Below are 15294 nucleotides of genomic sequence, written 5' to 3' on the forward strand. Positions count from 1 at the left end.
AACACACCTCCAAAGGCCCTTCTGCCTTGTAACATAATTTATTTAACAGGTTTTGGGGAACAAGATGTGGCCCATCTTTGGGGGAGGGCACTATTCTGCCTACCACAAAATGTGAAGATGGGGGGCAGATGCAGAATACCACTTGGAAGACTTTTCACAGCTACAGATTAGTACCAGTCACTATCAGCAGTTTGGAGAGGCCCCCAAAAACGTAAATGGGAAGTGGCCAGAGGGTGGAATTTCTTCTTGACATGGTAGGCCACAGCTCTGGGGAAGAGGTCAAAAACTGCCTTATCATTCAGGTGAAACAAAAACTGGACATGGGATGCTAGCTCTGGTAAGTAGCTCCATTATACACAGGACAGAACATATAAAAAATAAATTCACATGATGAGAATGCACACCACCTGGCCTCTGCCCATGCCCTTCAGGGTGGTGACTTGGTAGTACAAGCATATATCAACCGATTTTAGACTTGAGAAGGGGATTTTAAATAATATCTGTAGATAAAGAAGGCATCCAGTGAGAATCTACCTAACCTGTTATGGACAAAATATCAGAATTGAGTAAACCTTTGTTTAAAGAAACATAAATGGCCAGAACTGGATTGCAGAAATACAAGCTTGGGACCTAGGGAAAAGAGCCTGAAACATAAAGAAGGGAACAGAGCATGCAAAGAGAGAAACCGAATACTTGGAGGAAAACTGTTAGACGAAGAAGACAGTATCTGCTTTATTCTCACACTGGATTGCATTTTTAAAATCACAGATTTTGTAAAGTATGCTGAAAAACGATAAAAACAAAAACGATAAACAAGACCTGGATAAAAGGCAGGCAAAAATATAAAGATTCCAGGATAAGACAGGGAAATAACATGAGACAAATAATGCAACAGAAGATTTAAAAAACTGAATTAGAAGCAGTGAAGAATAGAAGCAACACTATAAAAATCTGAACCAACTACAAAGAGGAAAAACTTGAGAAGCCTTTTGAGGCTGTAGAGGTAAAAGCAAAAAAAAATTTTAAACGATGATAGAAAGATATGCAGAGGACAAAGAATAGAGATCTAACATACACGTCAGGAGGAAAGAAATCACCAAAGAAAAGAACAAACCCATTAGTAATCAAAGACATGAGACATGAAAACTTTTCTGATTCAAAGACAGAACTGCATCTGCTTATTAAAGAGCTCATTATATGCCACACAACATTAACCTACAGAGCCCAACATCTAAACATATAACATCCTCATATAATTTGAAATTCAAGATTTAAGAAGTTGTAAGTTACCCATTCTGTATGGGGGAAAAAAAAAGTAAACCTACAAAAATAGAAAAGTAAGACTTCTCTTCATTTTTCCCTAACCACTAATGCAATGGAATAATAGCTATTGTTTTAAAGGGGAAAAAAGTTGACCTAACTTAAGTTGCCATTCATGTGCAAGGGCAAAATAAGAACACTTTCAAAACATAAGCGCTCAGATAGCAGCCATGAAGAATGTCACCGATATACTGTTTAATGAAAAGAACAAAGTAAGGAAGAGAATGTATACCACACTATCATTTTGATCATATATGTATATATGTTTATAAATACATTTCAATGGGCATAGAAGTGGTATAAAAAGACAAATATCGAATTGTTAACGGTGGTTATCCCTAGATTGTGACTTTTGCCTATGTATTTTTGTGAATTGTTTGATTCTTTTGAGTATATATATGTTACTATATTTTACAAAAATCACCTTAATTTTTAAAAAGCCTTCATGTTATCTTTGCTGGGAAAAATTCTATAATGTCACATCTAAATAACAAATAAGTCAAAGGAGATAAAAATGGGAAAGCCACAGAATAAATAGACTAAAAACAGCACTGAAAACATTTAAAATAAATTTGAAATAATTATAAATTTAGAAACAAAATGCAACTGTGTGAAAAAGAAAATACATATTTTAAGTAGTCCTAATTTCTACATCTTAAATAAAGGATAGTCAACTGACTCCCCCCCCCTTTCATTCTTGATGTTGATACTTACAGAATAGAAGATTATGTCATGTTTTTAAAAATATTAGTCCCACTCAAAATGAATATTTTCCAGATCACCAAAAAACAAAGGCAACTTTTGTCCCCAAACTATATATGTATGTATACGTGTGTGTGTGTATATATACATAAACAAGGTTATTTTTTTTAAAAAAAGCACAAAACAAGAAGCATATACTACATGATTCCAATAGTATTAAAGGAAAAGAATACACACATATAAGCATGGGGGGTTGTGGAGACTGAAAGGACACATACGAAACCTTAACACTAGTTAATTTTAGGTGGTAGTTTGTAGGTGATTTTTATTTTTCTATGCTTTTCTATATTTTCTATTTAAAATGTTTGCATTTAACAAATCTTAAACAACAAGATGCAACAAGATTTTGAATCGTTTGCAAAATCTTAAACAACAAGCAACTTGCCAAAACTGTCATTTAAGAAATGGACAAGCCAACGGTTTCAAAAGTTGGACAGTTTAAACTTCATCTTTAACCTCAATTACATATTAATGACAGTTTCCTGGGATCCCACATCCAGACAGAAAGCAAAGATGACTGTAAGAATGAATGGGATATGATTGTGAGATGTCTAACATCATCCCCAGTGGCTCAGAGGTAAAGAGTCTACGTGCAATGCAGGAGATGCGGCGACTTGGGTTCGATCCCTGAGTCAGGAAGATCTGCTGGAGAAGGAAATGGCAACCTGCTCCCATGTTCTTGCCTAGAAAATTTCAAGGACAGAGAAGCCTGGGGGCTACAGTCCATGGGGCTGCAAAAGGGTCGGACACAACTGAGGGGACTAAACAACATCACCTTATAATACAATCTGTATTTATTAATTAAGCTTAACAGTTGCCCCAGCATTAACTTGTTGGAAAGTTCTTCACTAAGTTCTTGGGTCAGATAACATGGAAATGAAGACACAGAAGATCACACTAGTTAACCTACTTGGGGAAGCTAGAATGAGGATAGATAACATCTACTTATGACATAAATGATCTGGTTCTTATTAAATGAATAGAGCTTTAGAGCCCAAGAAAAGAAATAGCCTGTCACTAAATAAATCCTTGTTCAGTACTACCTATAGCTATACAGTCACATGCATGTTTTTTAGATAATTAAGCTATTTTGATATTGACTAACATATAACATGATCTCAACATGTTTCTCCTAAAACAATTTCCTTTTTACCACTTCTCCTATCTGCCCACAGGGTTACTGGAGTCTCAGTGAGGAAATATGTGTAAAGAGCTTAGCACGCCTGGAACCTGACCAGTTGACTGCAAAATCTTAAACTTACTATTATTATGGTTTGATTACTTTTTCAATCACTTATGCTTATTCAGTATAATGCAGCAAAAAGGTCACAGGGTTTTAAAACTTGTTCTTATGGAAATTTTCATATATGTACAAAAGTGGAATACTATTAATAAACTCCATGGACCCACCTGATGCGAAGAGCTGACTCACTGGAAAAGACCCCGATTCTGGGAAAGATTGAAGGTAAATGGAGAAAGGGGTGGCAGAGGATGAAATGGTTAGATAGCATCACCGACTCAATGGACATGAATTTGAGCAAACTCCAGGAAATAGTTAAGGACAAGGAAGCCTGGGGTGCTGCAGTCTATAGGACTGAAAAGAGATACAATTTAGCAACTGAACAACAACAAAAACCCATTATTCAGATTTAATCATGATCAACATCTGGCCTTTTTTCCCCCATCTACACTCCTCTCCACCTTCCTTCCTCACCAGATTATTTTGAAGCAAATCCTAGATGTCAAGTCATTCATAAGAATATGATATTCTGAAGTCATACAGACAAGGATTCTAAACCTCACTTAGCTACATGACCCTGGGTAAGATACTAAACCTCTGAATTAAGGTGCCGAGCAGCCACTCGTGAACTTAACATCACTTTCTCCTAGCTGGCTCTAATGTTCAACATCTGTAATATTTCTGTCTACATGTAACCAGCTCCGCTTTGTTGCTTTTACCCTAACCCATATTCTTTATCTCGCTTTTGAATAATCCCAACAGCCACCTGTTTTCTCAACCTCTTGTTCATCCCATGCCTGGGTTTTCTATTACGGTTTGTTTCTTTTAGACAGAATATTAATCCTGAAAGATGTTCAGCAAATCAAAAAGATCAAGGGTGAAGCAAGTTTGGGAAAGGTAGCAAAGGCTATCCTCCTTGCAATGTACATGACATCAGAAGTTCCAAAAAGTCCTGCAGTAACGGCTTCTGTCTAATACTGTATTACTCTAATTTACATGACTGTGGAACTTTTTTTCACCTAACTATTAAGAACCTATAAAACTAGAGTTTCTTGGAATATGCCTGGGAAACACAGTGATCGGTTAATGCCAAATCAGTGCTCCTTGAGCAATGCCTTCAGTGGGAAATTACCAATTCAATAAAATTTCAAGAGTTCCTCCTTAACTATAGATGCAAATTAACTTGTTTGCTTGTCACATCTTTGTGTCTGCCACAAGGTATCTCCCGAATGAGGTGGGGGTTTGCCTTGTGTGTCTGGAACTCTCCTGCTGTGTACACAGGAGTGGTGTAGGTCTGCTCAGTGGATGCCTGTCTAGTGAACATCCAGGCTGGACCAAACGTGACCACTCTCAACCACGATGAAATCCTCATGTTGCTGCTACAAAGTCCTTGAGATACTTTACATTTCTTAGTCATGAACACCAGAAGCTGGAGAAGATGTCTCTCTTCTTCAGATGTCCAAAAGGTCGAGAGTTCCTAAAGAGTCCCCCGTATCGATACTGATCTTCCAGGTCAGTGGTGGAGATGTTTCATAAGAGCTGATCATCATTCTTCACTCCCTTCTTGAGCCTCAGTTGTCTCTTTTATAAAATGAAGGTACTAATACCTACTTGGCGGGCACTTGTGTGGACTTAAATACTGGACAGAAGTAGCTTGTTCAGGGACTGACACATGCTAGGTATTCAAGAGATGTTATTTTTCTCTGCCATGGAGAGAAAGAGAGAAAAGCGCAAAGGAAGGCATGTAGTATCTTATATAGGGTAGCCAGGGAAGACCTCTCCAACCAAGGTGGCATCGAGAAGGGCGTGAGAGGGCAACAAAGTGTTCTGGGGACAGGGTGTTCCAGGTTACAAGGAAAGCAAGTGCAAAGACCCTGAGTGTGTGGCTGGTCTGAGGAACAGCAAGGATGCCAACGTGACTAGGGCATACTGGGCACAAGCAGAGTAGCAGGAGGTGGACCAGACAGTTCATAGAGAAGGGACATGATCTTACTGATGCTTTAAAGAGATCATTCTCGGCTTTCCAGGTGGTCTAGTGGTTAAGAATTCACCTGCAATATGGCAACATGAATCAGCCATAGGTATACGTTATGTCCCCTCCCCTCTTGAACCTCTCTTCCAAACCAACACAACACTGTAAAGCAATTATCCTCCAAATAAAAAAAAAAAACATTTAAATTAAAAAAAACAACAACAAAGAATTTGCCTGCCAATACAGGGGACATGGGTTCAATCCCTAGCCCAGGAGGATCCCACATGCCATGGAGCAATAAAGCCCGTGCACTACAACTAGTGAGCCAGGTCTCTAGAGCCCAGGAACTGCGATTACTGAAGTCCACGCACCTAGAGCCCGTGCTCTGCAACGAGAGAAGCCACCGCAATGAGAAGCCTGTGCACCGCAGCTGGAGAGAGCTGGTGTGTGGCAACAAAGACCCAGCACGACCAAATATAAAACACATAAATAAAAAGAAAGAGATCATTCCAGTGGCTGTGTTGGAAACAGATGAGAGCAGGAGGAGGGAGGAGCTAGAGAAACTAATCAGAAGGCATTTCACTGAACCGAACTAGGGTACAGTGGTAAGAAAGCACTGTATGTGTTTATTTGGAAGGTAAAGAAGACTTGGATTGCTGACAGATTAGATATGGAGGTGTGAGACGAGAGGAGCCAAGAATAACCCCAAGAATCTTGACATGAGCAGCACCAAAGTCAAAGCTGCCATTTTTACCAAGGTGAGAGGACTGAAGACAGGTCAGGTTTGGAGGAGAAAGAAATTCACAAGTCTGGATTTGGAGATGCTGTATTAGACACGCCTATTTCACAGTCCTTGAAATGGAGACTACCTTCAGACTACCTGAGTCTCAGTGAGCTGCGACTGCCCTGGGCAGCCTGTGAGTCACGACCACAGGCTGAGGGCACGGATCGCGGGCTTTGTGTTCTTCTTGCCAGTCGTGTACTTACCACATGCTGTTGAATATCATATACTGTGTCATACACATGTATCACATGCTCACACTAAAGCTGGGAGAGGGATTTCCCCGGCAGTCCAGGGGTTAGGACTCCACACTTCCACTGTAGGAGGCACTGGTTCGACTACTGGTGAGGGAACTAAGATTCTACATGCGACACAGTGAAAGGCTTAGCAAGTCTAAAGCTGGTTAGGACTCCTTCTGTATTCTTCACTGAAAGACAGTTAACCCAATAGCCAATTTCCAAAAGCACCCTCCAGGGTCAAGACCACCCTATGATCACAGAAGAACAGGACGTAGTAGGATTCCCCTGGCCCAAGTCGTGGTTGCCCAGTTTCTCTTCCAACTCTTCCAACTGAACATCTTCCATAAAGTCTGCACTGTGTTAGCTGTCCTCGGCCTCACACACTACAACTCCCCGTTAGTATTCCCTTTGGAGACTAGAACAGCAGGACTTTATTCCAACTTTTTTCTGGAAAAATATAAAGTGAGTATTCCTCTAGAGAGAAAGGTTCTCACATTCCCAATATTAGTCATTAACTGCATTTAAACTCCATTGATATGTCAATGTTGAGACCTTTATTTGCTTATAGAAATTTAACCAAAGGGAATATATGAAAAAAAATTCTACTATAAGGAATCACTTCACATATCATAGTAGTTCAAAAGTTCAGGACAGTCCCTTGGTTCAATAAAGCAAAGACTGGTTAAAGAAATCTTTGCACAGAAACGAATACTAAGTGATCCTTAAACATGATTCCATTTAAGAATACATTAAAAGATACAAATGTAAAAAGCAGATTACAGGGACCTCCCTGGTGGTCCAATAGCTATGACTCTGTGCTTCCAATGCAGGGGGCCGGAGTTTGATCCCTGGTCAGGGAACTAGATCCCACATGCCCCAACTTAAGATTCCTCATGCCACAACTAAGACCCAGCCAAATACATTTTTAAAATCAGAGTACAAATAACATGTATAATATGACCCCTAGTTGTGTTTAAAAAAAAAAAAGTGTGTGCATATACTGGAAGTTAAATATGATTGTATATAATTAGAAAAGGCAGAGGCACCAGAGATCAAACTGCCAACATCCGCTGGATCATGGAGAAAGCAAGAGAGTTCCAGAAAACCATCTATTTCTGCTTCATTGACTATGCCAAAGCCTTTGACTGTGTGGATCACAATAAACTGTGGAAAATTCTGAAAGAGATGGGAATACCAGACCACCTGACCTGCCTCTTGAGAAACCTGTATGCAGGTCAGGAAGCAACAGTCAGTACTGTACATGGAACAACAGACTGGTTCCAAATAGGAAAAGGAGTACGTCAAGGTTGTATATTGTCACCCTGCTTATTTAACTTATATGCAGAGTACATCATGAGGAATGCTGGGCTGGAAGAAGCACGAGCTGGAATCAAGATTGCCGGGAGAAATATCAATAACCTCAGATATGCAGATGACACCACCCTTATGGCAGAAAGTGAAGAGGAACTCAAAAGCCTCTTGATGAAAGTGAAAGAGGAGAGTGAAAAGGTTGGCTTGAAGCTCAACATTCAGAAAACAAAGATCATGGCATCTGGTCCCATCACTTCATGGGAAATAAATGGGGTAACAGTGGAAACAGTGTCAGACTTTATTTCTGGGGGCTCCAAAATCACTGCGGATGCTGATTGCAGCCATGAAATTAAAAGACGCTTACTCCTTGGAAGGAAAGTTATGACCAACCTAGATAGTATATTAAAAAGCAGAGACATTACTTTGCCAACAAAGGTCCGTTTAGTCAAGGACACGACTGAGCGACTGAACTGAACTGAACTGAACTGATGTTCTTTCCAGTGGCCATGTATGGATGTGAGAGTTGGACTGTGAAGAAAGCTGAGAGCCGAAGAATTGATGCTTTTGAACTGTGGTGCTGGAGAAGACTCTTGAGAGTCCCTTGGACTGCAAGGAGATCCAACCAGTCCATTCTAAAGGAGATCAATCCTGGGTGTTCATTGGAAGGACTGATGCTAAAACTGAAACTCCAATACTTTGGCCATCTCATGCGACAAGCTGACTCACTGGAAAAGACTCTGATGCTGGGAAGGATTGAGGGCAGGAGGAGAAGGGGACGACAGAGAATGAGATGGCTGGATGGCATCACCGACTTGATGGACATGAGTTTGAGTGAACTCCGGGATTTGGTGATGGGCAGGGAGGCCTGGCGTGCTGTGATTCATGGGGTCACAAAGAGTCGGACACGACTGAGAAACTGAACTGATAATCAGCAAAAATAACAGTTGTGTTCAGTTCAGTTCAGTCGCTCAGTCGTGTTCGACTCTTTGCGGGGTAAAGGAGTTGTGGATACATTTTTTTCCCTTTTTACTTGTCTACAAGGAATAGATCCTTTTTTCACAAAGATGAATTAAAAAAATTTACATTCAACATAAAATCTCTCACATTTGTAGTTTATGTTTGGATTTTAGCTTTTACTATCTGACATTAAAACGACAAAAAAATCTACCTGCCGTTCTATACATACTTCATCTAGCTCAAAAGCTTTCCTTCTGAGAAGCCACTTGAGGGACTGTCTCCAAAAGGCTCTCCCCTAGGGGTCGTGACGCCAACAACTCCGCACAGGGGTCAGTCACAGGGATCCCCTGCTTGGCGTAGGAGACCCTGCTCCGGGGGTCTCTGGGAGTAACTTCCCCAGCCCAGCAACTGCTGCACGGGAATGGGAAGCGGAAAGGACGGCTCTACTCTCCACACCTGGCCGCAGCCCCAACTGTTAAGCAGAGACTAAGAGCTCCACAGTCCCCACCAAGGCAACAGGCAATGGGCTTTGTTTTCTATAAACAGACAGACAAGGAAAAAGTTCAGGTTAAAACGCGGTCCTCAGAGGAAGAAAAATAGAAACCAGGCAGCGGGGAATGCTTCATATTCCTAAAAGCTTTTTTTGTAAGTTAACACATGGTGTCTGCTTCTCTCTAGTCACCTATTTATCACTCTCCTCCTTAGAGAAGGGAAAAAGCCCTGGCTGTTTTCCTAGTGCAGAGTTTTGTGGCTGGGGGGAAGGATGGAAGGGGGGAGGAAGGAGGGTGCCTTAAGCATGATGCAAACCATTTGGAGCTGAGTGAGAGCACTGCCAACACAAGCTGCACTATTTAAACAAGTGAGGAAATGATCGTATACACAACATGCCAGCGAGCGCGCACACACACCAAAGGAAGTCGAGAGGGCTTTTTTTTTGTCAGGACACAGAGCTGGATGTCAGCGGCTAAAAGGTCGATATTTTCCCTTAACACCCTCCTCAATGACTTAATCATGTTCCGTTTGCACAGAAAACTTCCCAAGAATAAAAAAGTCTGGAGAATTGAGAGGAGGGGTGAGTGGGGGAGGGATGTGTGGCCTGGGGCTGACCTTATCCGAGGTTTTCTCCACGTAGCAGGGGTCCTGAGGGGCAGCCAGCAAGGGGACAAAGCCCGAGAGAAGCCGATCCTCTTCCAGGATGAGGAGGGTGAGGTCATCGTCCGGGTCCTTGTACAGTGGCACCTCAGACTGATTCACCGCAGTCAGTATGTTACAGAAGTCAGCCAACGTCGACCACACATCCACCCTGCGAGAAAGGAGGGAAGACAAGAACAGCAGCTCCAGAGAGGGACCAGTTCAAGCCGTCGAAGCACTCGTGGGCAGGGACGTGCTTGTGGCAAATGCCATCTACGGCTGGCATCTGCCAGGAAATCTAACCCAAAGAGCTCGGAGACAAAACTGCGCCCATGGCAGTAATCTGGTGGGTGTGTGTGTCCATCTCTGCAAAGTTGAAATTGATTAGGGGGACGCTTTTAATCCTAACCAGAAAGGAAAAAGAATTTAGAGAATCAGTTGCCTAATGCAGGTCCTGTCACCTTTCCAGACAATGTGCCTGAGACACTTACTCAAACATTCAAGACAACCAGTGCCTGAGGCGGCTCCCAGAATTCCCCTGCTCCTGTGCAGCCAAGTATATGCCACACAGATAGCAACACGATGCCAATCTCTCCTCCTCCTACACAGCCAGAGGGACGAGACACACCAGGCAATGAGTCACGTGGTTGCTGCCTCCCACCCCAGTCCCCTACAATGGTTTAGAGATCGCTTCCTATAGGTAAGGAGGAAAACAATCAAACACACCCAACAAAAACTTCATTTCTGGCCTACCAAGATCCTCCTAGGAAGGAAAAGGTGAACGACATCAGTACTGTCTTGGCCACCACTCTCCCCCTCCTCTCCCAGGCAAGTGGAAGGTAACATACAGGGTGACCAACTCTTCTAGTTTGCCTGGGACTGTCCCAGTTTTAGCACTGAAAGTCCCAGGTAGTCAGAAACCCTCAGTCTTGGGCAAACGGGGTTGGCTGCTCACCCTAATTGCGTATCACCAGGTCCTGGTCAAACATGCTAAGAACTCCTGAAAAGACAAAGTCTGGCTCACCCCAGTTTGAACTTCAGGGTCAAATTAGAATAAAGAGGTTCATTTCTCTGTCACTGTCATTTGTCAAAACTCTCCTGTGGCTCACACCCCTGCTTTGGTGGATGCTAAGGATCCTTAGAGCTTTCTTGCTTCGTCTGTATGGGACACAGCTCTAACAGTCAAACTGTGGTCAGATCCGGGACCTGCCAAGTTTACAGGCCCTGGGCTGTACAGGACTTGGCTTTCTTTCCTAGAAGACTACCTTAACCAGGGCGTCTGGAACAGGCAAGTGCCCTACGGATGCTAAGCTGTACTCTAAAAGGAGTGAGTTGCACAGAATAACAAAGAAAAAAGCTTTACAATGAGGCTCAAGAGATGGGGTGGCGAGAGGCAAGAAGCAGAAGAGAGCTATAAGAGCGAGCTACATCCTGGAATCTTCCCAGAGGAGTCACTGCGCATGAGCCAGATCTGCCAGGGAGGGGCCTCAGACCTGAGGAACGTGTTATCTCCCAGAGACGGGGAGCTTTTGGGAGATGGCAGAAGAGAGGGCATTCAAGGGCCATAGCACTGAAGGTGATGCTGGGGGAGAGACTGGAGTAGAGGTGTGAGGACTCCTTGCCTGGATCCCGGTGGAAGAAGCCTGCACTGGTTTATTTACTGAAATCGCTGCACAAGGAAAAGGCCGTGAAATGAAACATCTTGTTTTCAAGAGTGTCCTGGGAACGAGGCGGAACACAGCTCCATTAATCACACAACGACACATAATCAACACACGTGTATCGCACAATGACTCGCCTCCCAGGCTTTGCCCAGGAACAAGAACGTGTTTGGGAAGAATCACTGGAGAGGCGAGAGCTTTCTAAAGCCTCTCTCTCTGCACAGACACCGACGACCGGACTCATTCACAAAGCTCCATCTTTTGGCTCGGCTGAGTTTGGCTGTCAGAAATGTTTAAATATGGAAAAAAATAAACAGTTGCAACACGTTTCTGTGCGGAGATCTGCCTGAGCCCCTTTGTGATGTAATGGGAAACGCGGCATTCAGGCTACCAGCTGTAGAATAAACAGAACTTGGAGGGTTAAAAGGAACTGAACTTTCCACGACCCCATCTGCAGAGAAGAAAATAATAAGAGGAATGATGCACTGCCCCACAGCTCTGATAGTTTATCCTCCGGTCCCGGCTGCAGAGACAAGCACCGGATGTGATAGGGCCGCTCAGGGCCGCCTCCGAGGTTAGCGCTGCCCATGGGAGACGCACAGGGAGGCTCTTCCAGCTCCCCGCTTCCTCCCTCTGTGCCCTGCTGGCCACTTGAGCCCACTGCCTGAGTCTGATCCCACAGCAGTGGTGAGCTCTGGCCAACAGGCACTGCTCGGCTGCAGAGCAGCAATTTGGAAAATAAACAGGAAAGACGACAGCGAGAAGGAAGAAGGTGAAAAGTCTCCCAGCTGAATTCTTGGCTTGGGGGCCTTGGTTGGTGCTGTGCAGGTCAAGGCTGCTTCAGGACGTACTTGGGGGTGGGGGGAGGTGGTGGTGGTGTGGGCAGCAACGTCTCAAACCAGGGAGAGGCGGCAGAAAATCACCCGTGGCTGCCACAATGGGAGGCCCTACATCCCTCTCTCATCCTCCCACCCCTACCATCTTGGATCCAAGACGAAGAAATATGTGGTACCATGTGGTTCTCATTACCATGCTCCCTGTCCCTAAGGCTCAGATAAACCAAAACGGACTCCTCCCAGAGACTGCTGGCCACCACAAGAGACCCCGGCCCACATCTGCCTTTCGCCCATTACCACCCACCTTGTGCCCAAACCTGGAGACTCGCTGCAGAAATGCAGTGGATGGGAGTTCCCACCCTAGTATTGATTTGTAAACAGCAGCTGATGCCAAAAGACATAGGAAGTGTCCTGAGTTCCTAACTCAGAAATGTCAAGGGGCCCAAGGGGCCAAGCTAGACTGAGCAGAACCAAGGGAATAAATACACAAAATGCTCCGAGGAAAGGTCATTTCTGTCTGGACCCCTCCAGATGGGTGTGCGAGTCTAGTGGCTACTTTCTTCTGGTATCGCAGTGGGGCTGCCCCAGATCACTTCATAGCTCATCGATAGTCCTCTCCTTCCTCGCTGAGCCCCATAAACACGACGACTGACCAGGTGCCCATGGACCATATGGTGACTCCCCACAGAGGGTGGGGGAGAAGAGAGTGTCAGGAAACTAATACTGAAAGGAAGAAGTACTTTGAAAAACTAGGTGAGATGCCTGAACTCAAAGTTAAGACGTCTGCAACGGGATGAGGGAATTCCTGGAACCTGGGCACCGTCACCTCAGCTTACCCTCATCGGGCCTCTGGGCTGAGAGGTCAGTTCCGCGGGTGAACACAGGGCTTCCTGTCTGACTAGAAGGGGGAAAGTTAGCCTTTTCCTGCTCTAGTCTTTATCCCAGCTGGGAGTACCTTCCAACCTTCACCCTACTGCAGCCCTTGAATGCTAAGGATTCAAGGCTGGCCCAGGCCAAGGGGCCCGATGTCCAATTCTGGTGTCAGTGAGGAACCTTACACCGCTCCCATTCTTCTAGAAACGCTTAGGAAATGACTCCCTAGGAGAGTTTCCAGACATGCTCAAGCCACCAGTGGTTCTAAATGAACCCTCTAGAGCGCTACCTGCTTGGGCAAATCCCTCTGGTTTGTTCTGGTCCCAGTTCATATTTGGGGAAAGCTTCCAGAGTCCAAAAAAATCTTCCCCCCAAACAGACACAAGGCAGCCAGAGAACATGAAACTGCATGTGAGTCTGTTTATGGTTCTCAGAATGGCGGCAAGGGAGCCTCTCAGGCAGCTGTGATGTGACTAGTGAGCAGGGATCGGCAGCTGCAAGGTGACCCAGTGGTCCAACCCCACAGAACACGCCACACACTGGGAAAGCAGACCTCTGGCTGGAGTCTGAACACCAGATCCTAGCTTGGGACCAACCAGCGGTGGCTAGTTAGAGGTATGCACTCAGGACCAAGGCTTGCTCACTTCCCTACAGACAGGCATTCACTTACTCCACCAGGAAAGGAAAAAAATAAGAGTTAATTTACTTTTTATTGCCTCAGAATTCCAAGGTTTAATGTAGCTGTCAGTTTGAGTGCGGTGCAGCTGCCGGCCGATACAATGCAGCCCAGGCCAGTCCAGGTGACTAGGGAAACACATTTCACAGAAATGAACCAACGCACACTCTTGGCCGGTTGTTTGGGGGGATATTGACTCGGGGAATCAGATTAACCCTTTGGGCTGGGGTTAGTTCTACAAACAGTGTTTGAAAAGTAGCTTCGGTACAAGGAACCGAGAAGCCCTGATCTCAGGTGGACCATGGGTTTCTGGTTTCTTCAATTTTGGCATTTCCTCATACGACATGCCACTCAACTACAACGTGCCTGGAAAGATTCAGGTGTGAGGCAAGTTACACCACAGAGGTCGATCAAGCTCCTTCCTAAACTTCAGAAAGGAGGGCAGATCTGCTGGTTTTATAGGGAGCAGGTCAGGTACGAACTTTTCTGCTAACTCCACCCTAGGCCGGGACGACAGTTCAGAGAATGAGGACAAGGGCCCCGCTGGGGCTCTGGTCATCCTTCTGGCAAGTCTGAGGAGGACTGAGCCCTCACACACCCCTTCATATTTTTTACTGGGGGAACAGGCTGACTGGTGATTAATATCAAGTACAATGACCCCATGTTACAAGCCTGCAGGGGCCTGTGGAGGTGGCCATTTCCTGTGTAATACCAGCTTGTTTAAACACTAACATTCAAACGCCACAGCTGCAGAACAAACCCGGAAAGAGCTGAGTGAGAAGAAGCCCTGCATTGTGTTTCGGAGCTATGGAAGATCAGAGAAGCAGTACAGATGGGAAACGAGTTGGGTCTTTGGTTCCTGAGGTGAGGAGCTCTAGAAACACGGCGAAGATGGCACAGAAGCCAGGCACAAGAAAACTGAAAAAGAGATGGTCTGTGGACTATAGCCGCAAAGGGGCAAGACTAAAGGCCACAGCAAGAGAAATGCTCTTAAGATATGTAATATCCTCTTTTTCAAACTTGTTTGCCCATGGACCATCATATTCTAGTCCACAACCCTCCACACAGGGTTCCAAGCTCCATGGGAGTTCTGCAGGACCCCCCCACCCAGCTGGAGGAAACTGGAGGAAATGAGCAAGTATTAGCAGAACGGACCTGAATGCAACAAGTTTGGTAGAGTCAAAAGAATAGTACCTGGGCTTGAATAGCTCAGTAAGTCCCTTGGAAAGCCAACTCTGTTCTCAGTGGGCTGAGGCTCTGGTTCTGGTCTCAGGCTAGGCAGCTCGGCAGGATGGGGGCAGAGCCTGGGTGGGGGTGGGGGAGATCTACGCAGCTCTCTCTGAGACTTGGGAACCACACTGTATTTTCCAGATGCCACCGTGATATAAACAGGAGACGACGTTATCAGGGCTCTCACTGCTCTAGGAGTTAAGACATGGGCGGCCAGATACCATCCTCTGAGAACATCACTGTTTATTAGGTGACCACCGAGAACTACGAGATTCAGTTAAAGAAGATCCTTTCTGCCTTTCTAA

The 15294-nt window shown here is 44.8% G+C and overlaps 1 protein-coding gene across 5 annotated transcripts in view; it reads right to left on the minus strand.

The window, feature by feature from the left end:
• The window catches only part of SMG6 (SMG6 nonsense mediated mRNA decay factor), a 200047-nt gene that overhangs the window by 85042 nt on the left and 99711 nt on the right, over positions 1-15294 (minus strand). For all 5 annotated transcript variants that reach the window (XM_055403438.2, XM_055403453.2, XM_055403447.2 and 2 more), the window contains one exon: positions 9690-9885. In XM_055403438.2, coding sequence (XP_055259413.2) covers positions 9690-9885 — 196 coding nt within the window. The remainder of the gene's footprint in view (positions 1-9689; positions 9886-15294) is intronic.

This window comes from Moschus berezovskii, chromosome 20 (genome assembly GCF_049115385.1).
Source record: "Moschus berezovskii isolate FMDL1 chromosome 20, NW_MosBer_1.0, whole genome shotgun sequence".
Taxonomy (NCBI): Eukaryota; Metazoa; Chordata; class Mammalia; order Artiodactyla; family Moschidae; genus Moschus; species Moschus berezovskii.